We start from the raw sequence: 23,449 nt of genomic DNA on the forward strand, positions 1-23,449 counted from the left end.
TTACATAGTGGGCTAATTGCATCATAAAACCTCTAAATTATAAAGACAACAACAATTAGGCACTTTCATATTTAACCATTAAATTTTTATTTTTATGCGATTAAGCTCTTTTCTCAAATTAAGCACACAAACAATAAAATAAATTCACGAAACTTTCACACATGTAAATTCACACATAATTAACACAAAAAATAATATTAAAATATTTTCAGACTCAGATTTGTGGTCTCGAAACCACTGTTCCGATTAGGGTCGAAATCGGGCTGTTACAGCCAGACACCGCCAGAGACTAGTGATGGGCGGGGTAGTTGTTCATGTATATAGAGGGGCATCCCTAGAGACCACGCCTCAGGGTTTTAGTTGATTATGTCTATATTCAACTCTTAATTTAAAATTTGTAATCAAGTGTTGGAATCGAAGTTGTAAGAACTTATCCCTGGTTTTGAACTAGTTTTAATAATAGTTAGATTTTGAAATTTAAGTTGTTTAAGCATGTAATTAAAACAAAATCAGAAATACCGTTAAGTTATTTGGTTTATTGTATCATCTGGTACCCGAACCTAGCGACCAAGTCGGGCACAGGGTGTTACATTTTTCAAACCCGATTTTCCAACAATTTTGTCTCATCTTAGTAGCTGGTGCAATGATGAAAGAGAAGGTGGTTTTAAATGAAAATGGTACTTCAGATTTGGTGAATTTATTTACAGGAAAAATGGTTATTGAATGTGAGTGAATATTTACAGTTAAGGTAAAACTTGATGAATTAGTAGCTTGCCTTAGCGCTCGACTTGTTGGTAAAGGTATGCTCAAATGTATGGAGTTGACTATTTAGACACCTTCTCTCTAGTAGCTTTTGTTCGATTATTCATATCTATGGAATGCACCTACAAGTGATTTTTGCATTAACTTGATATTAAAAATTATTTCTTACATTGTGATATTCAAGAGGAGGTATATATATAAAGCAACCACCTAAGTTTATTGCTAAAAAGGAGTGTGAGAAGATAGGTCAATTTCAAAAATCTTTATATGGATTGAAACAAAATCCTCATACTTAATTTGATAGATTTTGTGATAGTCTAAGAATTCAAGTTGAAGAAAAGTAATTGTGATCGCACAATGTTTTATAAACAGTCTAAGGGAGCTATTATTTTATTAGTGGTTTATGTTGTTGATATTGTTATTAATAATGGTGATAGTGTATGCATTTTGGCTTTGAAGCCATTTCTTAACAATCAAATTCAGTCAAAAGATTTAGGACAATTTGAATTTATTATTATTTTATTATGTTGAAGTTATGATGAGTAAAAAAAATGGTCACAATTCAACACTTGACTGCTCTCTCTATATCCTCCAACCTAGTATTTTACGAACAAACTAAACATATTCAGGTCAAGTTTCATTTTGTTCGTAAAATTTTTTTACAAAATTCATCTCTATAGGCTATGTTAAAAATGGAAATCAATTAGGAGATATCTTCACAAAAACTTGAATGAAATTCAAGTTGATTATATTTATATCAAGTTAAAATTATTTATATCTATGCTTCAATTTGAGCGGGAATGTTGTAAATAGTATATTAGTTAGAGATATATTTAGATATTATTCCGTATATATTTTATTTAGGTTTAAATGAAAATTTGACGTTTAAATGAAAATTTAATCTTTAAATTATAGTATTTTTCTCATTTAAGTATTTAAACATTTTTTTTGCGAGTGGTGGTACTTAAATTTTGATTTTGTTATTTGGTCTAACTATTAAGTGTCATTAAAAACCCCTTAAGCCAATCAAATTGTGACACGTGACATTTTTAATTAAATTAAAAATAAATTTAATATAAAATATTTCTCTCTCTCCCTCCCCTTTCATCTATCTCTCTCGTTCATTACCATATCTTTCATCCAAGTTGTCTTTCATTCCCACGCAACACACCCTCTTGCCTAAAACTCTCTGTTTCTCTTTCGTCTTTTTCTTCTACTAATTTCAGAAAATATTATAAATGATATGCTGCAAATTTGGGAAATTATTGTTCAAACTGAATTCAATATTTTTAATTTTATTCTTGGGATTTAATTATGAAGTGTTTTTAAACTTTTAACGTAGGATTTTTTTTACTTCGTTGAAGCGAACAGCTTCAATATTAAGGTTGTAATTGTTTGATGATGAATTTGGCAATGAAAACCGTGAGTCTTTTTTATGGATTTAAAGAAAGGTTACGTTTAGGGTTTGTAGTTATCACTTTCAACAATGTTATTTTCGTTTGAAAGCGTAAAGCATTTTACTAAATTTAGGTTTGCTTTTAATTTGTTTTTTTTTTCAATTTTGTTTTGTTTATAATTCTGTTTGTTTTTTTTACTCTCGTAGACTCATCTTCAATGGGTTAGCTTGTATTTTAATTGAGAGGTTAGTTTCTCAAAAAAAACTCTGAGAGGCTAGTTTCTCGCTTCTTTTTTTTTTTATTGGAACTGGAGCTAATTATATTTATAACAAATTCGACTATTTAGAGATAGATTTTATTTCCTTAGATTTATTTCTTGTAGATTGTATAATAGTACATATTTTCTCAATTCCCATTTTCATTATAATTATCAAATGTGTAACCAAAATAAGCATAATTTTAACATAACAAAAAGATTATTTTACTCCATTTAAAGAAATTCAGAGTTCATTTCTGACCGTCATCCTTTGCTTAACATTAGAAGAAACTTTTTACTGTAAATTTTGTATCTCTGGACATTCTACTTCACTCTTTCTAAAAATTCAACTATACAATAATTAATGTACTAGCACGATACTAGGACAACAAGTCTGAAACGATTTAAGAAAACTAACTTAGCAGTACAATAATTAATGTACTGCATGATACTAATACAGCAATTCTGAAGTGACAGACCACAACATACTGATTACATTAATCTCACAACATTGCAATGAAAAACAGCATGGATCTTGGTTAAATTGCAATTTCTGCTCACTCAATAATTCCTTTTGCAGCTCTGCTGAACAAGTTGTAAACCTGCTTTGATGAAAGACCAATCTTTTCCAAGTCACTTAGCTGCAAAAAACAGACAGCTTACCTACCTTCACTCATAATTCAAAAAACTTGTTTAAATTAGCATAGAAAAGCTTTCCTTACCGATTTTAAAGGGCTTGTTTTTCTAAGTTCAATTATGTATTCTGTCATCTTCGATCCAATACCCTATAACATATATATACAATACTTGAAGATATATAGATAAGAAGATTTGAGAAAGAACTATATTGTATTACTCAGATAAACAGTACCTTTAGGCCTAGTAACTCTTCTCTGCAAATGCAATATAACCAATGAAGAAAATTAGTTTTTTTTTTTAAAAGAGAATATATTAAGAAATGAAGAGATTCTGACATGATATAACTCACCTGCTAGCCGTATTTAAGAATTCAATATATTCTTGAACGAGAGAGCTCTACAGAAAAGATTTATCAAGTCAGAAGAAATGGCTGAGATTAGGTCAATAAAAACTTTAGTAGCATGAAACATACCTTCACGCTAGAACTCCACGCATTAAATTTATCCAGTGGAGTGCCAACATTTTGGGGAGTTTTTGGCTCATATGATAAGGAAAATTGAGCCTTGATGGCTTCTGGAATTATATTGGAACTGATGGGGGAGAGGACCTTTCTTAAAGGGCTTTGCATTGCAGTTTTCCTCTCATTACTTGGAGATAATCCGATGGTATCGACAGAGTTTTCGACTGTTTTAGTCTCTTCCTTGCTGGATGATTCTTCTACAAATCCGATACATTAAATAAGAACGTCTTTACTTCTCAGTTCTCATACAGCACTAGGCTAAGTTGTCAACAGATTTCGTACTTAAATAACGTACCAGCTAAGTTCATAGTTGGTTTCAACATGATCTGCTCAATATCAACAACATCTTCATTGTTGAATAAATTTCTGGAAGTCACGGATATGCCCCTGCATGTATATGTTTAACAAATCAAGCAGTGAGTGTATGAACTCAGGCTGTTCTGATGGGGTATTCAAGTAGTAGTCAAGTTATTCTATACCTGTCTTTGGTATTAGAAGGATCATCTTTGGTAGAATTTTTTACTTTGCAAGAGCTGTTGTAATCAAGCTTCTTCATAGAGCGTATGGAACTGGGTGTTTTGCCTACTAATCGAGAAGCGAATGGTCCCATTCTTTGTGCACTCTTTGTCTTGCCTTTTGATTCAAGCCAAGCTTGCAGTTTTGCTTCCATATCAACTTTTTCCTTTGGTGTCTGTAGCTTTTGAGCTGAAGAAACGACATTTGAAATATGACGAGACCTTGCAGCCAAGCTAACGGTGTGAAGAGATTCTTGATACTCTCCAGGATTCTGTTGATGAAACAAGGAGAAGATTGATCAAATTTTAGAAAAATTGTGAATAAAACAAGCAGTCAAAATGCTAAAAACTGAGAAATCTATACCAAGCAAGCAACCATCAAGGCACGGCTAGTCCCACCAAGAGAGTCCTGCAATATTCTAGTCAATTTGCTTTCTCGATAGGGCACTCGGGGCAGCTTGTTGTTCAATGCATAAATCACATTTGACAAAGCAAATAAGGACTGGTTGATCTTAGCACTCTCTTGGAGGCGAATGCCTTCATTGCAGGTCCTCCTATTATCCTCATTGCCTGCTAAGTCTATGAGGTTCAGCTTCCCCATCAAAACAGGCCTAGAACTATCATCACAAGGAGTGGAAACAGCAATCACTAGGACACCATGGCTTCTACTGGAAACATCGTTGAGACCAGTATGTGCAACTTTCCTTCTCTGAATTCCACAAGAGAAGACTTGATGGAATTCAGACATGGTATTAATAGGCACCCGAGACAGGCCCCTTAGATGAATCTGCCCATCTTTGTCATCAAAAATTGAAATTTCTTTGTTTTTGACTTCTAAAAGATCATAGCACCTATCCATGTAGACCTCATAGTATGAAATCTCTGCTATGCACCCTGTGGTTTGGCATATTGACAAAATTGTAGACATGGCCAAAGGCATTAGACCAGGATGCTCTTCCATACCCTGCATTTGCAACATCAAATATGTGCTTCATCTCTTCACAGCTAACATAATATCACCTTAAATGCAAGTAGTTAAAAGGAACAACAAAACATGTGCTTCATCTCTTCACAGTTAACATATTATCACCTTAAATGTAATTTTAATTGCATGGATTAAGGGGTTTCAAAATATTAGACTTTGTGATGAAATTTAAATTGGAAAAATCATGGCTTGTATTGAAATACCTAAAGCTGTAGTTTCTCGAAACTTCCACTAGTTCAATTACAAATATATGTCATCCACACATGGCATTCGACACATGTTGGGTACTTAAAGACCTAGGGTATCTACCGTAACCAACAAGTCAAGGCCTAGAGGGGAACGGTTATGGTGCTTCTAAAATTTTGATTTATTCCTTGAACTGTTTAGAAAATTTTAATTATGCCCTCTCAATTTTTTTGAAAATTTTAAATCTCACTTCAAATTTTTGAAAATCTTATTAATCTCACAAAAAATTTAAATATTTTTTAAATTATTCTCATTCAACTTTTAAAATTTTACCGTGCCTCTAAATCTTAGTCTCAGAATCCGCCACAGCATAGTTAATGATAGACATAAGAGATCCGTACCTGCATGGTGTAAGTTTTTCCACTACCAGTAGCCCCATAAGCAAATACAGTAGCGTTGAAGCCATGAAAGATTCCTGGAATTAAAGAATTAACTTCTCTGTAGAATATCTTTCTGACATTATCATCTTCTTGGTCAAAGAAAGAGTCCAATCTGTAGCTTTCATTTCGGCTACGAACCAACAAGAAAAACCATAATTAAAAAAAAACCAAACGTATTTTGTTTGCTCAAACGTCAACCCTCCCCCCACCCAAAGAATCAATATCTTACCTGGTGTTAGGATCTTTAAGATGAACAGAAACTTCATCAGAAGAATCATTATCTTGATGATCAAGAAGAAAAATGCACGACTTCGAGTTGCCATTCCTTGCGGTAATCTCTTGAGGTAGAAACGGACGGACTCTGACCACCACCCTCACCTTTGAAACGGTGGCTTGTTTCGAGGGAGTGCCTAATTTAACGCTTTGGGTTTCCATTAAAACAGAAAAGTTTGGGAAAAGTTTGGGAAAATTCGCTGAGAAAATGTTAAAGAGAAAGAAAGTGGACAGAAGCAGTTGATAGAGGGAAAAAACAACGTTGTTTAGATATGGGGATTCTGGATTTTAAACTATGTGACCGTTGGGAAATGCAAGGGAGGGTCAGGCCATTTGAATTTGTCTCGTCCGTTGGGTTTTGCGGGACCCACCAAGTTTAAAAATATAAAATTACTTGGTAGGTAGGGTAAGTGTTTGATCAAATCTAGTGAAAATATTTTAAGTTAATTAAATTGATGAGTATCGTTTTATCATTTTAACTCGATTTAATTCAAATGAAAGTGTTCGAGTTAAATTAAAAATAATTAAACTTGTTAAATTAAAATCTTATTATAATAAAATATAACTAATTCCATGTTTGCACATAAATTTGAAATTATATATATTTTAAAACTCTTTCAAAAAAATAATAGAAAAAATAAAATATTTTAGTATGATACACTTGAATTGTTAATTTATTTATTTAGGTTCCAAAATGATTGATGGAGATTTTTTTTTAATTTTTTAATTTTTTATATATTCTTTATAATTTTTATTTTTTAAGTTATATATATTAAAATATAAATATTTTGAATTTTCTTTTAATTTTTGTTGAGAGACTAATTTACTCATTTTTAAAATTGTCAAGGACCAATGGAGTAATTACACTAATCTGTTATTTGAGTTATTCTAATTGTAGAATTTAACTTGACTCGAACTTGAAACTTGAATTGATTCAAAAAAGTTGGAGGAAAACAACCGAATAAACTTATTCGAGTTGACTAAAAAAATTGAATAATTTGATTCGATTAACTTGAAATTAAAAAATATTTTTTTGAGTCGAATTAAGTTTTACTCACCCCTATTAATAGGTTTACACTACGATCAAATTGGAGGAAAATGAGAGGGCTTGAGTGCAAAGATCGAAACCTATATAGTTTGTTTTTCAAATTGCCTATAACTAAAACGATCATTAACTTTATTTTTCTCTTGCAGGCTATTCTTTTAAGGTAAAATTCAGGACTTTTGGTTATTTTAGTATTTTACAAATAAAAAGAAAATACTGGGGAAGTTTATTTTTCCAAGAAAAGTATACAGCAATAGTTAAGTGGAGTAAAATAACTAGTGTGGTTCACCTTGTTTGATATTAGGTTTTTTTTTGTATTAAAATGTAGAGTAAAAATTTGAGGATTAAAAAATATTTTAAATATTTATATATTTCGTATTTTTTAAATTTAATCCTTTTTTTAGTTTTAAGAGAGCATTTGGTTGGTCGAATGTAATATTACGGTTCATAATGTCATATTCCTAAATGAGATTATAGTGTTTGGATTAACATTCCAATCATTTCGTAATCTTATAGTACAAAATATTGTTAAGATTATTAAAAATTAGTGCATCTTACTAGATTTTTTAATTTACTTGTTTTCTTTATCAAATAAGTTGGTTCCTATTTTATAGGGATATGATTAGATTATGTTTTGTTAGTTAAGGTTTTAGTGGGCAATTAGTTGCAGGTTTTTTAGCTTTAACGTTACATATAGTTAAGCTCTTTATATGTCATTTTATCTAATGTAATTGTGTGTTTTCAATAATCAAAAACGTTCTTCAATACTTCGAGCTTCTCTTGTTGTTAATTCTTTCATTACCTCGGCCATTCCCTTTTGTTTTATGGTATCACAGAGCCAGGTTATTCATTGGTTAATTGTGTAAAAGGGTGTTTTGCTAGTTGCTGCAATGGAGGTTTCAAATGGAGGAAATAATCAGATTGGTATGGAGAAGCTTGTAGGCACTAACTACAAGTATTGGAGGATGTGTATAGAGGCATTTCTTCAAGGCCGGGACTTGTGGGGATTGGTTGTTGACGCTAATGCAACAATCCCTCCCGATATTTCCGAGAATGCCGAGTCACGAAGGAGGTGGAAGGTCAAGTGTGGTAAAGCTTTCTTTGCTTTGAGGACTTCTATTAGCAAAGAGTTCATTGATCATGTTCGTGAAGTTAATTCTCCAAAAGAAGTTTGGGAAACGCTCGAAAGGTTGTTTACCAAGAAGAATACCGCAAGGTTGCAATTGTTAGAGAACGAATTGGCCGGGTTAAAACAAGGAGGTATGTCAATTTCAGAATACTTTTTATGAGTTAAAAATATTTGTGCTGAAATTTCAGAGATAGATACGGATGAGAAAGTTAGTGAAGCTCGTTTGCGTCGTTATCTTATCCGCGGTTTGAAGAAGGAGTATGGGCCTTTTGTCACTTCTATTCAAGGGTGGTCGACACAGCCTTCGGTGGAGGAGTTAGAGAATTTGCTCTCTAATCAAGAAGCTTTGGCAAAACAGATGGCGAAAAGTTTCGAATCTGATGCCGTTCTCTTCTCGAAAGGGATGCCAAGCAAGAAGAATGAGTTTGGAAATAAAGGCAAATCTGAAGACTTTAGTTCGGAAAAAGATGGCAACTCGCAAAGAAAAAAGTCTTTCAAATGCTTCAGATGCGGAAAGACTGGACATATAAAGAGAAATTACCGTGTGAAGATTTACAAGGCCAATGTCGTGTCCACGGAAGAAACTGATGATCGGCTAAAATGGGAGCATTGCTTTACTGTTGAAGCTATTGAACAAAAGTCATTAAAAGCTTTTGTCAATTATGCTGATAAAAAGAAGGAGGAGTGGATCATTGATTCTGGTTGTTCTCACCATGTAACCGGAAATGATACTTTGTTCTCGGAGATGCATGAACACCGTGGAGATCGAGTTATTATGACTGCGGATAACTCCACTCATCCGGTAGCAAAAGAGGGTATTGTGGTGATCGATGTTGCCAACGATACGAGAACCGAAAGTGTCAAATTGACTGATGTGTATCATGTTCTAGGTTTGACGAAAAATTTAGTTTCAGTTTCTCAAATTGCTGATTCTGGAAAATATTTCTTGTTTGGTCCTAAAGATGTGAAGGTGCTTGATAATGTGAAAGAAATTTCTGCTGATGTTGTGTTTTCTGGTGAAAAGAGAGGCTCGTTGTTCGTTATGTCGGCAGGTGAAGCTTATGTGAAGAAAACAAGCCAAACTGATAACGCCACTATTTGGCATGCTCGATTGGGTCATGTGGGGTACCAAATGCTGCAACAAATTTCTTCGAAAAGGTTGTTAGATGGGATGCCGATCTTGAATAGTGTACGTGAAGATGTGATTTGCCAAGACTGTCAATATGGTAAATCTCATCGTCTTCCTTTCAAAAGCTCATCAAATCGAAGATCTTCTTTGCTCGAATTGGTTCATATGGACTTGACGAGACCAACGAGAACACAGAGTTGTAGCGGCCACTGTTATGTCATGGTTTTGGTGGATGATTACTCAAGGTTCGCTTGGGTGAATTTTTTGGAAGAGAAGAGTAAAGCATTATCCAAGTTTGTGGAGTTCAAAGTTGTTGTTGAAAAAGAGTTTGGAAAGAAAATTAAGTGTCTTCGAAGTGACAATGGCGGAGAATACATGTCCGATGATTTTTTTCAGTATTGTGATGACAACGGCATCTGTCGTCAAATGACTTGTCCAGATACTCCACAGCAGAACGGAGTTGCAGAAAGAAAGCTTGGTTACCTTGCTTCTATTTGCATTTCATGGCTGCATGACAAGAATCTTCCTCGAGAGCTTTGGGCGGAAGCTGTTCTTTGTGCATGTCATGTGACAAATAGGCTGCCTCCTTGGCCAGGTACACAGAAATCTCCTTTTGAGATTTTATATGGTGAAAAGCCAAATGTGAATTATCTTCGAGTCTTCGGTTCTATTTGTTATGTACATGTTCCAAAATCGAAAAGAACTAAACTTAATCCGAAAGCAAAGAAGTGTGTATTTGTTGGCTATGATTCTTACAGTAAGGGATGAAGGTGTATGGATCCGGATACGAAGAAGTTTACTATTTCGAGAGATGTCATGTTCGATGAAGTATTATCTTTCTACTTCACTCAAAGATTTACTGCAGAAAATATTATTCTTGAAGGTGATGGTGAAAACTTGGATAAGCTATTTCCAAGAGTTAATTTGCAACCATTCACTGATGATGAGTTGGAAAATGAATCTCCAACACCAACTCCAAGTCAGAATGTTCAACGACATGAGGGTGGTGAGCAACAGAGAGTGAGGAGGTCTACCAAAGAAACGAGACAACCTGAGTATCTCAGAGACTATGAGGTGCAGCTTAATCATTGCAGTATCACTTCTTGTTTCTTTGTTGGAGCGTCTGATGAAGAACCAGTAAGTTATGAAGAAGCCAAAGGCCATTCAAAATGGGAGGCAGCCATGGAAGAAGAAATTGAATCTTTAGACAAAAATGAGACGTGGGAGTTGGTTCCTAAACCAGAAAATTGTAAGCCGATCACTTGTAAATGGGTTTTTCGCGTGAAGAAAAAATTGGATGGCACCATTGATAGATTTAAAGCTCGTCTGGTGGCTCGTGGTTTTTCTCAAAATTATGGATTGGACTACGAGGAGACGTTCAGCCCAGTAGCAAAGATGGTGACGGTGAGATCGATTATTTCGCTTGCTGCGTTTAAAGGTTGGAGACTATGGCAACTTGATGTAAAGAATGCGTTTCTTTACGGAGATTTAGATCGTGAAGCATTTATGGAGCAACCTGTTGGCTTTGTCTCTAAGGAATTTCCCGATCATGTTTGCCGTTTGAAGAAAGCGTTATATGGCCTTAAGCAAGCGCCACGAGCATAGTATGGTAAAGCTGCTCAATATCTCACTTTTTGTGGCTTTAGAGTTTCTGAATCAGATTCTAGTTTATTTATAAAATTGGAATCAGGTGCACATCTCTTGGTATTATTATATGTTGATGATATGATAATAACTGGAGATAATGAATCAAAAATTTGTAATTTGAGGAATGACTTGTCTGTTCATTTCGAGATGAAAAATTTGGGGGAGATTGGATGTTTTCTTGGTCTAGAAGTGGAAAAATCAGATCAAGGTTACTTTGTGTCTCAAAAAGGCTATGCAAGGAATCTCTTAGAGCGTTTCGGTATGGGGGAGTCGAAAGAAAAAGCTACTCCGATGGAGTCGAATTTGAAGTTGAAGAAAGATGATGGGAGGCCGTTGGAAGATGCAAGGAAGTTCCGACAACTTGTTGGAAGCTTAATCTATTTGACCATTACAAGGCCTGAAATTTCATACTCTGTTAATGTTGTTTCTCAATTTATGTAGAATCCAACAACTATTCATATGGATGCAGCAAAGAGGATTTTGCGTTATGTTAAAGGAACTATTGGTTATGGTCTTCTATACAAGAGATGTGATAGCTTTATGTTGAGTGGATTTACTGATACCGATTGGGCTGGAGATACAAACGATCGTCACTCGAGTTCGGGATATTGTTTCAGCATCGGTTCAACAATGGTTTCTTGGTGTAGCAAAAAGCAAGGAGTTGTTGCTTTGTCGAGTACCGAAGCCGAGTATGTGGCAGCAACTATGGCTGCACAAGAGTGCATTTGGTTGAAGAGGTTGATTGGAGACATATGCAAAGTTGATTATGCTGTAAAAATCAAGTGTGATAATGAAAGTGCTATTAAGCTTGCATCGAACCCGGTTTTTCATGCTCGAACGAAGCACATCGAGGTTCAACATCATTTTGTTCGAGGAAAAGTTCTAAGGGAAGAGATTGAGCTTGTAAACATTCGCACCAACGATCAAGTGGCTGATATTTTCACTAAGGCTTTGGTGAAGCCTAAGTTTCAGCAATTTAGAGATGCTCTTGGAGTTCTTGATCATAAGCATGCACTAAGGGGGAGTGTTAAAAATTAGTGCATCTTACTAGATTTTTTAATTTACTTGTTTTCTTTATCAAATAAGTTGGTTCCTATTTTATAGGGGTATGACCAGATTATGTTTTGTTAGTTGAGGTTTTAGTGGGCTATTAGTTGCAGGTTTTTTTAACTTTAACGTTACATATAGTTAAGCTATTTATATGTCATTTTATCTAATGTAATTGTGTGTTTTCAGTAATCAAAAACGTTCTTCAATACTTTGAGCTTCTCTTGTTATTATTTCTTTCATTACTTCAGTCATTCCCTTTTGTTTTAAAGATGTCATAATATAAGGTATGATTTTATCACAACCCCTTGAATTATCTAAGATTATTTTATAATATTAACCAATATAATTTTAATAGTTAAAATAGCAATGGCTTATGTATTTTATTATTTTTGTTTGTTTATAAGATTACATTTTCCGACCCAGAATTTTCAACTGTTTTTCCAATATCATTTTTTAATAATTAAAAAAACAATTAAACAAATTAAAAAGAAAATACACATATTTTCAAGAATTAAATTGAATGAAGAAATTTTTAGAAGTAAAAGTTAGTGAATAAATTAAAATTTTAATTTTGAAATTAATTTATCATTCCAAGAATATATTTACTGAAATATTTTTCCTATTAACATGGTTAGGATTCTTACATCACATAATTTGTTGCAATTTTGTTTACTCCATTAAATGTTAGAATTTTACATGAGAATTTTGGGTTCAGTGTTGTTAAATAGGATAGGTGATTGTTGAATTGATTTCATATAATAAAACCAATATGTCATTGTTTAATTTTCACTCAATTATAAAAAAAATTTTATTTTGGTACTATATAAAATGCTTACAATTTAAGCACTTACGTTATATAATTCGGTCATTTTAGTCACTCCTATTAAAATCACAAATGGCAAGTTACCGTAACAATTAAAAATTTGGTATAATATCAAATTTAACCCTCGAATTTTATATATTATATCAATTTGACTATAGTTTTAAAAAATTAACCTTTAAAAATTAAAAATATTCTCAATTTGGTCCTAATTCTAAAAATTTCAAAGAAACATATAAAAATACATGAATAATTTAAAAATATAATAATAAATTTAAATTTTATATTAATCTTAAATAAAATAAAAGTCTTCCCCTCCCCTTCCCCATCCCCATCCCTCCAGACCAAATCAATAATTTATGTATAAGATTTTTCTTCTTCAACGGATTTCTCTCTTTGCTAATTTTACAGCAGCGGAGGGGGAGAGGGACGGGGAGGGGGATGAGGATGGGGACGGTGGAATTATTTAATATTAATATAATTATAATGATTTAATATTAATATAAAATTTAAATTTATTATTATATTTTTAAAGATATTTATGTATTTTATATATTTCTTTAAATTTTTTTTAGAATTAGGATCAAATTGAGAACATTTGTAAATTTTGAGGATTTTTTTAAATTATGACCAAATCGAAATAATATGTAAAAGTCGAGGGTTAAATTTTTTATTCTACCAAATTTTTTAACTGTCAAGTCAACTTGTCGTTTGTGATTTTAATAGGAGTGGACAAAATGGCCGAACTACGTAACATGGTTGCTTAAATTGTAAACTTTTTATTTTGAGTGCTTACATTGAAAATTTTTTATAGTTGAGTGACTATCTGTGTAGTTTACCCTTTAAGTTATTATAATTTTACCAAAAGTTTAAGATTAAATAATGTAAAGGAAGTGAATTTGTAAAGACAAAATTCTATAATAAGGACAATAACGTAAAAATTACTTGGAGGTAATATTACATTATGCCAACCGAACATCTGAATTATTTCAACCAAATGAACGAAACAAGGTAATACTACATTCCACCCGTAATTTTACATTCTCATAATCTTATTACAAAATGTAATCTAAAATGCAGCGAACCAAACGCATCCTAAGAATTTAACCATTTGACTTTCAAATTTAAAATTTTGCTTTCAAATTATATATAATCACATAACATTTTAATTGAAAAGTTAATGATATTAACGATTTGGACTAATTAATAACATTATAAAAATATAGAAACTAATTTATATTAAAAATTTAAATAGAATAATTCAAATTCAAATTTAAGTATAAAAGGCACAAAAATTAAAATTAACCATTTTTATAGTGAAAAAAAATCACCATCGTGGTGCATCCAACTGTGAATGAAGGAACGCCCTTTAAACCTTCTTTATATAGAGTTATTAGCATGATTCATTCGTGATTCGAGGTGGGTTGATTTTTTTGTTTGTGTCAAATCATTAACTGAAATTTAAATATTAAAATATACTCTAAGTCTTATACACTTCATACATTTAGAATTTAATCTCCTACTTCTTTTTCAAGAATTTAACTTTCTACTTTTTGGATCTAAAATTTGCTTTCAAATTATTTATATATATATCCATGAAACATATTAATTGAAAAATTAACGATATTAACTATTTGGATTAATTAATAACATTATAAAAATATAGAGACCAAATTATGTTAGAAATTAAAGTATAAGGATTAGATTTCAAATGTAAACATAATAGAGGGACCAAAACTGGAATCTAATCATTTTTCTATAAGGTAAAGAATAAAGAAAATAGGTTAAAATTCAACGGGTAAAATATGCTCTAAGTTTCTATACAATTCGTACATTTGGAATTTAGTGTCCCAACTTTTATTTTAGTAATTTAGTCTATCTACTTTTTAGATTTAAAAGTTCAAGTTTAGTTTTTATCTCCGTTAAAATGCTTCTATTAAGTCTACTGTTGTGATATTTTGAAATTAAAAAAATATTAAGTCATATAACAATAAAAATAACATTGAAATTATTGATGTGATTTTTTTTCCTAAAATACTCGCTCGAACTCGTTGTGATAAAGTATTTTTTTTGTTGGATATTGTTCTTAAGAATAATTGATGTAAATACTTTGATAATAGTTTACAATATTAACTCTTTAGACTAACTACTAACATTATAAAAGTAAATAGACTAAAGTATACCAAAAATTAAAGTATATTGATTAAATCTCAAGTTTCAACACACTATAGGGTCCAATATTAAAATTTGACTGTTGTCTTATAAGGTAAAAAAATACAAGACTAAATTTTTAAATCGGAAATATACCAAAAAGAAAAGACTAAATTGTTTTGGATTTTTGGGTGTTTCATTTTTGGTATATTTCCAATCAAATTTAGGTGAAAGGGTCACAAAGAAAAGAAAAATTGAAAAACAGAGACCAAAGTACACAATGTGCAAATGTTGAGGGTTAAATTTTTTATAATCAAGACTAAATTGACACAATTTATAATGTTGAGCAGGGGCGAAGCCAAAAAACAAAATTTGGGGGGGGGGAGCCAGAATTAAATTGTACATTTTTATGATAGAAAAAATGTAATTTTACCATTTCAATATCCTACATCTTTATAATTTTAAAGGATTAAATCAAATTTTTATCATTTTTTAGGGCCAAAGTGCAATTTTATTATTACTATTTTAAAATTTTATAAACTACAAAAGGGGCCTAAATAGAAAATTTCCCATTTTAGGGGGCCAGGGCCCTACCAGCCCCTCCTGGATTCGCCATTGATATTGAGGGTTAAAGTTGCTATTATGTCAATTTTAAAAGTTATCGCTTTCTTTCTTTCAATTAGCCATTTAATAGTTGGTAACCAAAAAAGGAAGAAATTGAATAATTGATGATCATTTTGTAATTTGATGACCAAAAAAGAAACTTCCTAATAATTGAGTGACTACAAGTGTAGTTTATCCATATAAAAATTTTGCACGAAGTTGAGGACACGTATAAACTAGAGGATGCGTTGGACATCCCTTTTATATTAGAAATTATTTTATGAACGTTTCTTATCATATTATCCATGGTCCCTACCAATTGAAAATAGAAATAGACACATGAATCTTTTGTTAGCCCAACTATATATATGATGTGAATAAAAAAAGATGGTGTATTTATTTTTAATTGGTAGGGATCATGGATGATGTGGTAAGAAGGGTTCATAAAATAATTTTCTCTTTTATATATATGCATAGATTTAATTTTGAGAATATTCTAAGGACCAAAACTGACATTATACCATTGTTTTAAAATCTCAAAAAGAAAAGGCTTTATTTGTTGATTTAGGCAGGTGTGAAAAATGGTTTGGATGAATGGTATTTAAATTGGATCGGTGGTGAAATTGGTTAAGTTATTAGTTTGCTGGTCCGATTAAAAAATTCTTAAAAATTTAAAAAGTCTCGATTCAACCGTCAATTCAATAGGATTCAATCAATTCGTATTGATTCTCGATCAAATCGGCTCAAAGCCACTCTCCAAATCGAAATCTCAATCGATTTCCAATTCGACTAATCGCTCCGATTCGAATAACATTGAGTTTGATTTTTATGTATAGCATATAAATATAAATAGTGCAAACAGCCTATAATCTCATTCTTAAAAGACATGAAAAATGTACATTAACTTGAGCTTAACTTTGGTGTTGCAATTATTTTATATTTTATAATAATAAGTATTTTATTTTTAATAAATAATTTTCGAATAATCATGTTGATAAACAGGGTTGAATATGTGATTTTTTTGAAAAGAATGTTATGAAATAACACATCTTTGGCCAAAAGAAAGTGTGAAAAGGACATACACAATAACATGCCATTCTTCATTATCTATATAAAGAAATTATTTCGTTGTTTACAATTTTATTATAATCTAAAAGTATAATAAAAATGATTTTACACTTCAAAATCTGATTTAATTTTCTAATTTTTGTCTTTCTTTACCTTATTCTTAATATCTGTTCACTTTAAAAATTCACCACTTAATTAATTTATTCTTAGTAAATTAAAAGTATAACTATTCCATACATTGTTATAAGGATGGGTTTGGTTAAAAGAAACGTTTACTTATTCCTGATAATAAAAATTATAATACTTAATATTATCCTTTTCTCATTTTTCAAATTTTGATGTTTAATTAATATAATATAATATAATATTAGTATAAACATATTTTGTTAAATTATCTAATTACTTTATTTTAGAAGTGATCATGGGCCGGGCTGGGTCTCAACAAAATTTTAAGCTTGTCTGTCAGACTCGGCTCGGTCCAAAAAATGAGCCTAAAAATTTTGCTTAAATTCGACCCGAATTATAAAAACTAAACTCAAACCTACATTAAATTTTTTAAATCATTTTTGTCGAAACCATTTTTTGAAAACAAAAATTAGTTATCGACTTTAAAAACGGAAAACGGAGTCGCCATCGATCCTTTATTGAGGTGTGATCGGCTCATCTAAAAATGATTTTGGTCTACGAAATTTGAGAAAACATGTTCGGGAGTCAGTTACGCACGGGGAACGGTTAGCACCCTCGTAACGCCCAAAATCGGTACCGAATTGATTGTTTAATGTCTTGGTGTCGAAAATTTGAAAATATTTTAAAAGAAAAACTTTTTAACTTGAATGAATTAAAAATAATAAAACATTCTTATTTCAAAGAATTAAAATGTCACACCCAGTAAGTTAGGGCGCAACATTTTTAATCTTCAAAATTAAGTTTGTCTCTTGATTTTTTAAAACTCATGCATTTAAATTTGAAAAGGATATTCGGTTATTTAGATCAAATGAAAAATCGGAACCCAGTAAGTTAGGGTTCAATTTCTCAAAATTCCAAAACAACGAATATTACCTTTATTTTGAAAATCCTTAATTCAAGGTAGCAAAATTGTCAAATCCAGTGAGTTAGGGTCCAACATTTTGAAATCCCGAAGAACTTTATTTAGAAATTGTATGGTTTTATTGTAAAATAAATACTTGGCTATCTAAACTCATTGTAAAGAATTGAAGCCCAATAAGTTAGGACACAATCCTCTCGATAATTGTGAACACCGAATATTTTTAAAAATTTATGAAAATGAAATGATTTTAGTGCTTTAATGAAACATCATTTTTAAAACAAATGTAATATGATTGAATGTCAATGTATGATGTAAAAGATAGTTAAATGAGCAATAAATAAATGCGAAATAGAATAACAACAATAATTTTAATCACATTATACAAATATTAATATCAAAACTCGAAAAATAAATAAATCTATCATCTATTTTAAAAGATATACTAAGACAAAAAAGGGAATATATATATATATAATCAATATGTTCTATGTATAAAAATTTTACAATAAATTACATACAGACTTCAAAATAGACTTAAGGAAAAAATATTTAAAAAAAAATGAATTGGAAATAAATTCAATATACATTTATTATTTTAACGTAAACAAAGCTTATACATATATAAATAAATAATAGTAATAATACATATATACTAATATACATGAAAAATAGGGTATATAAGGCACCTTAGTAAATTTTAAAAGAAATTAATTACATATGAATAAAATCGTTTAAAATACCTATACAAATATATTAACACACTTAAAATTAATAATCATAATAAAATCAAAACATTAATATATATATACTTAAAAGAATAATTTAATAAGTTATATATATAAGGACAATTGTATTTCTTACAAAAATTATTATTATGTAAACATCTAACATATAGAAATATATAAAAAGAATTTTAAATTATAACATAAAATAAAACATCGAAATATATACAAATTACCCCAAATTCTCATAAAACATATATATATATTAATAAGTAATTTATCAAATAATAACATGTCAAGTTTAAAAATAAAAGTATATAATAGAATTTTTTTTAAAAAATGTATGATAAATTTAAAGCATATTAATTTGAAATACTAAAATAATATTAGAAATAAAAACTAAATTTGTCAAAATAAGAACTAATTTGATTTAAAATTAAACTAATAAAAGTTTAGTTAAAATTGAAACACAATCAAAAGAAAAACAAAACAAAAATAAAATAAACTAGAGGAACGCAAATTAAATTGAAATTAAAACAAAACTAAATAGGCACTAAACATAAATAAAAATAAAAGAAAGAGTAAATTTGTACTCGATTTAAAAACTGAGGGACCACAACAGCAAATAAACGCATAAATCAGGATATTCAAAATCAAACGTGGAAAACAATACCGTTTGAACATGGGTCCATATGGAATTGGAACCAAATGTGTGATACAAGTTAAAAAATTGAAGAAAATCAAATTGAAACAACACAAAACACAAAGGGGCTTGTTGCGCAAATAGACCCTTGAACCAAAATGCGCGGATCTATGGCCAACTCTTTTCCGTTTTGAAGGGGCAATTTACCAAAAAAAGCCTATTTTTCAAAAACTTACCGAAATGGGCCCGGTATTTTATTATTTACCGGAATGGGCCTTTTCCGGCAAATCGCGTCCATGTCAGCGCGATGTCAGGGGACGTGCCAGGAAATCGCGGCCACGTCAGTGCGCTTTGCTGACGTGGCAACAAATCGCGTCCACGAGGGGGCGATTTATTGCCACGTTAGCAAAGCGCGCTGACGTGGTCGCGACTTGCCCCGCGCATGAATAGTGCAACGGTCAAAAAATTGACCGTTGCCCCCCCAACGATAAAAAAAACTATAAATACCCCCCACCCCTTTTTTTTTCACAAACTAATCCTCTCTCAAATTTCCTCTCAATTTCCTCTCAATTTCCTTCCATATTTCTCTCAAATCCATATTTAATCTCAATTTGCTCTCAAGTTCCTCTTAAATTTCTCTTAAATCCCTTTTTTTAAATAATTTAATTTTTTTTAAAAATTTTTTAAACCGTAAAAAATTGTACGATTTCAGCAATGGCCGGAGAATTGACTCGTCTTGATAAGCATCACATATCGGTAGAACAAATGAAAATGGTAAGCGTTAAATTTAATTTTTAAATATTATTTAAGAATTTTTTATTTATGTATTTTAAGATAATTATTAATTAATTATTTGTTATAAAAGTCTGTAGATCGGATATTGGAATGCAATATCCGTAATATGCATGGTCCTCTATCACCATTGGTAGAGAACTACTTGCGGGAAGCAGATTTTTGGCACGTGGCGACAGTAGGCTGAGGATGCAAGGTGGACCCAAAACTAATCAGTGCATTGATCAAGAGGTGGAGACCCGAGACGCATACATTCCATCTTCCATGTGGAGAGTGCACTATCACTCTGGAAGATGTTAGTCTGCAATTGGGATTGTCGGTTGACAGGTACCCAGTCACCGAGTCTGCCCAATCTAGTGATTGGGGAGTGGTGTGCTACGAGCTTTTGGGCGCTATTCCGGAGAAAATGGACGGAGGTAAAATCGAGATGGGCTGGTTACGTGACACATTCCCTGAACCGGATGAAGATTCAACCGAAATTGAAAGAATCCGATATGCTCGGGCATACATTCTTCAATTAATTGGAGGTTATCTGATGCCCGACTTGTCACGGAGCCTCGTACATCTAAGATGGCTGCTGAAACTCGTTGATTTTAGAGTAGCTGGTGAATTGAGTTGGGGGTCTGCCATCTTGGCAACGTTATATCGGGAGATGTGCGGGGCGACGCGACCGAGGAGAGAAAAAATCAGAGGTTACCTGTCACTACTGCAGTCATGGGCACGGTTTCGCTTTCCATTTCTTCGTCCTCGAGTGGACCACCCATATACATTCCCACTCATAACGAGGTAAATTTTATATTAGATTTTACAATTATTATGTAGATTTTTAAAAATAAAAGTATGCTAAAAATTTATTTAATTAGGTGAAACCATCCGGCAAGTCATGCTCGATTACCTACCTCTCTTGAAGATATACGGCTTCTATTAGACCAACAGTCGGAAGCACATAAGTATTAAATAAAATTGATATTTCCATCATTTGCTAGACTATTGGTATTTAGTATTTAGTATTTAATATTATGTATATAACTAATATTTCTATCATGTTCATATAGTTTCAATGTACACTATACGAGGATCCAGTAATTTGGGCAGTAATTCCGGAAGAGTTCTGACAAAATCCGAACGCTTGGCACTTGAAAGTCGCGTTGATCAACTATGCGACCGTGGAGATGCACCAGTCAGACAAGGTGTTACGGCAATTTGGATGTAGACAACCGATTCCCGTGGAACCTGAGGTGTTTGACGATCACCACAAAATTGACATTCAGCAATTGAATACGGATTGGCCGAGATTCTGGTCCGAGTTCATCGAAATGTGGGAAGATCGGTATACTTATATACCTAATAGGGAACCGATCATCGTTCCGGAGTTAGCCTACGTACCGGAGTACATGCCATGGTTTAGGATCCATGGAAAGCCGTATTTACTATCGCTAGAGGAGAGGCAACGACAATTACGTAACCAAAGGGAACGATGTGGCCCTTTAAATCCAAGAAGAAGGGACGACGACGCAGACCCATCAACTATGCCCAGAAATTCGCCCAACCCATCATCAGCGCCCATAGAATCACCAGGCCCAGCGGGAGCACAAACACAGTCACCCGACCCAGCAGTTCAACCGATGATACCCACGTAACCGCCTTTTCAGATGATGCTAGGTGCGTTTCCTAACCCTTTTATGTATCCTAACCCTTATATGTTTCCTTTTCCGAGTCCTATGGCAGGTTGGAGCCAATGGCCGGGTTCAGCTCCATTTCTTGTTACGCCGAGTGGACCGCCGATGTATAGGCCATCGACGCACGAAGGATTGCAAGAGGAGCCATCGGAGAGCTCTTTTTTTTACCAATCCCCACCACTGTATGGGTTTCAGACACTGTCGCCGTTGGTGATGCAAACACCTCCACATTCACAATTCTATCAAAGTGGCTCATCGTCCCAACTCCGACAACCAGATGCCTTACTGAAAGAACCAGAATCCCCGCCGGAAGAACCACAACCGCCGCTAGAAGCAGGACAAAGGAGGAATCCAGCGCGTAACTGTCGACAGCCGCCATGTGGCACTGAATCACGCGGGCACAGACATTGATTTTTGTATTTAAATTTATTTGTACAAATATTTTGAATATTTTGATTTTTTTGATGTAATAAAATAGAAATTTTTTTAAGTTATTACTTAAAAACCCTAAACCCTTAACTTAGTAAAAATTTATAAATTTATAAATTATAATTAAATATATAATTTAATTGACAAACCTTAAACCCTTAACAAAAACCCTAACCCTAACCCTTAAAATAAAAACCCTAACCCTTAAATTAATAACCCTAACCCTTAAATTAATAACCCTAAACCCTTAACTTAAAAACCATAAACCTTTAACTTAAAAACCATAACCCTAACCATTAAATTAAAAACCTTAACCCTTAGCTTAAAAACCTTAACCCTTAATTAAAAACCCTAAACCCTTAACTTAAAAACCATAAACCTTTAACTTAAAAACCCTAACCCTAACCATTAAATTAAAAACCCTAACCCTTAACTTAAAAACCCAAACCCTTAAATTAAAACCCATAAACCTTAACTTAATAACCCTAACCCTTAACTTAAAAACCCTAAACCCTTGACTTAAAAATCCTAACCCTTAAATTAAAAACCCTAAACCTTAAATTAAAAACCCTAACCCTTAACTTAAAAACCCTAACCCTTAATTAAAAACCTTAACCCTTAAATTAAAAACCCTAACCCTTAACTTAAAAACCCTAACCCTTAACTTAAAAACCCTAACCTTTAAATTAAAAACCCTAAACCTTAACTGAAAAACCATAAACCTTAACTTAAAAACCTTAAACCCTTAACTTAAAAACCCTAACCCTTAATTAAAAACCCTAACCCTTAAATTAAAAACCCTAAACCCTTAATACAACTATACCCTAAACCTTTAACTTAAAAATCCTAACCCTAACCATTAAATTAAAAACCCTAACCCTTAACTTAAAAACCCTAACCATAAAATTAAAAACCCTAAACCTTAAATTAAAAACCCTAACCTTTAACTTAAAACCCTAACCATTAAATTAAAAACCCTAAACCTTAAATTAAAAACCCTAACCCTTAACATAAAAACCCTAACCCTTAAATTGAAAACCTTAACCCTTAAATTAAAAACCCTAAACCTTAACTTAATAACCTTAACCCTTAACTTAAAAACCTTAAAACCTTAACTTAAAAACCCTAAACCCTTAACTTAAAAACCTTGAGGTTTTTACTAACCATTAATGCAATTATCAGTTAATAATTTTACATTCACATAATGTTAGATTTGGAAAAATGTTTGGACTGGTACTAACAATTAATAATTTGATATAATTTGATAATTTTACTAACCATTAATACAATTATCAGTTAATAATTTTAAATTTACATAATGTTAGATTTGGAAAAATGTTTTGACTGGTACTAACAATTAATAATTTGATATAATTTGATAATTTTACTAACCATTAATACAATTTATCAATTAATAATTTTACAAATATAAATTTTTTACAATTACATTCAACTATTGCGATTAGGGCATGATCAACTTGTATGGCCTGGATTCCTACACCATTCGCACAACTTCTGTTG

The 23,449-nt window shown here is 31.9% G+C and overlaps 1 protein-coding gene across 2 annotated transcripts; it reads right to left on the minus strand.

Annotated features, from left to right (window-relative positions):
• Positions 1-2,648: 2,648 nt before the first annotated feature.
• LOC107899310 (kinesin-like protein KIN-10B) lies at positions 2,649-6,252 on the minus strand. 2 transcript variants are annotated; one of them, XM_041091234.1, is made up of 10 exons: positions 5,930-6,252; positions 5,662-5,830; positions 4,454-5,053; positions 4,054-4,361; positions 3,870-3,961; positions 3,527-3,771; positions 3,404-3,450; positions 3,287-3,308; positions 3,138-3,200; positions 2,649-3,017 (listed from the first exon to the last, which is right to left on the minus strand). In XM_041091234.1, the coding sequence occupies exons 1-10, from the start codon at positions 6,133-6,135 to the stop codon at positions 2,973-2,975; spliced, it is 1,797 nt and encodes a 598-aa protein (XP_040947168.1). In that variant the 5' UTR covers positions 6,136-6,252; the 3' UTR covers positions 2,649-2,972. The 2 variants fall into 2 exon arrangements, with proteins under 2 accessions (XP_040947168.1, XP_016680479.2); XM_016824990.2 differs by having other exon boundaries at positions 2,649-3,056; positions 5,930-6,251.
• Positions 6,253-23,449: the final 17,197 nt, after the last annotated feature.

The sequence above is a fragment of the Gossypium hirsutum genome, chromosome D04 (assembly GCF_007990345.1).
Source record: "Gossypium hirsutum isolate 1008001.06 chromosome D04, Gossypium_hirsutum_v2.1, whole genome shotgun sequence".
NCBI lineage: Eukaryota > Viridiplantae > Streptophyta > Magnoliopsida > Malvales > Malvaceae > Gossypium > Gossypium hirsutum.

Bases quoted from the DNA above. Each gene is read 5' to 3' on its own strand.
- LOC107899310 (XM_016824990.2), bottom strand. From the start codon at position 6,135: ATGGAAACCCAAAGCGTTAAATTAGGCACTCCCTCGAAACAAGCCACC. The intron at 4,362-4,453 runs GTATAGATTTCT...TTTCATCAACAG, and splicing joins CCTTGATGGTTGCTTGCTTG to AATCCTGGAGAGTATCAAGA. The intron at 3,309-3,403 runs GTGAGTTATATC...TTGCATTTGCAG, and splicing joins TTCTTAAATACGGCTAGCAG to AGAAGAGTTACTAGGCCTAA.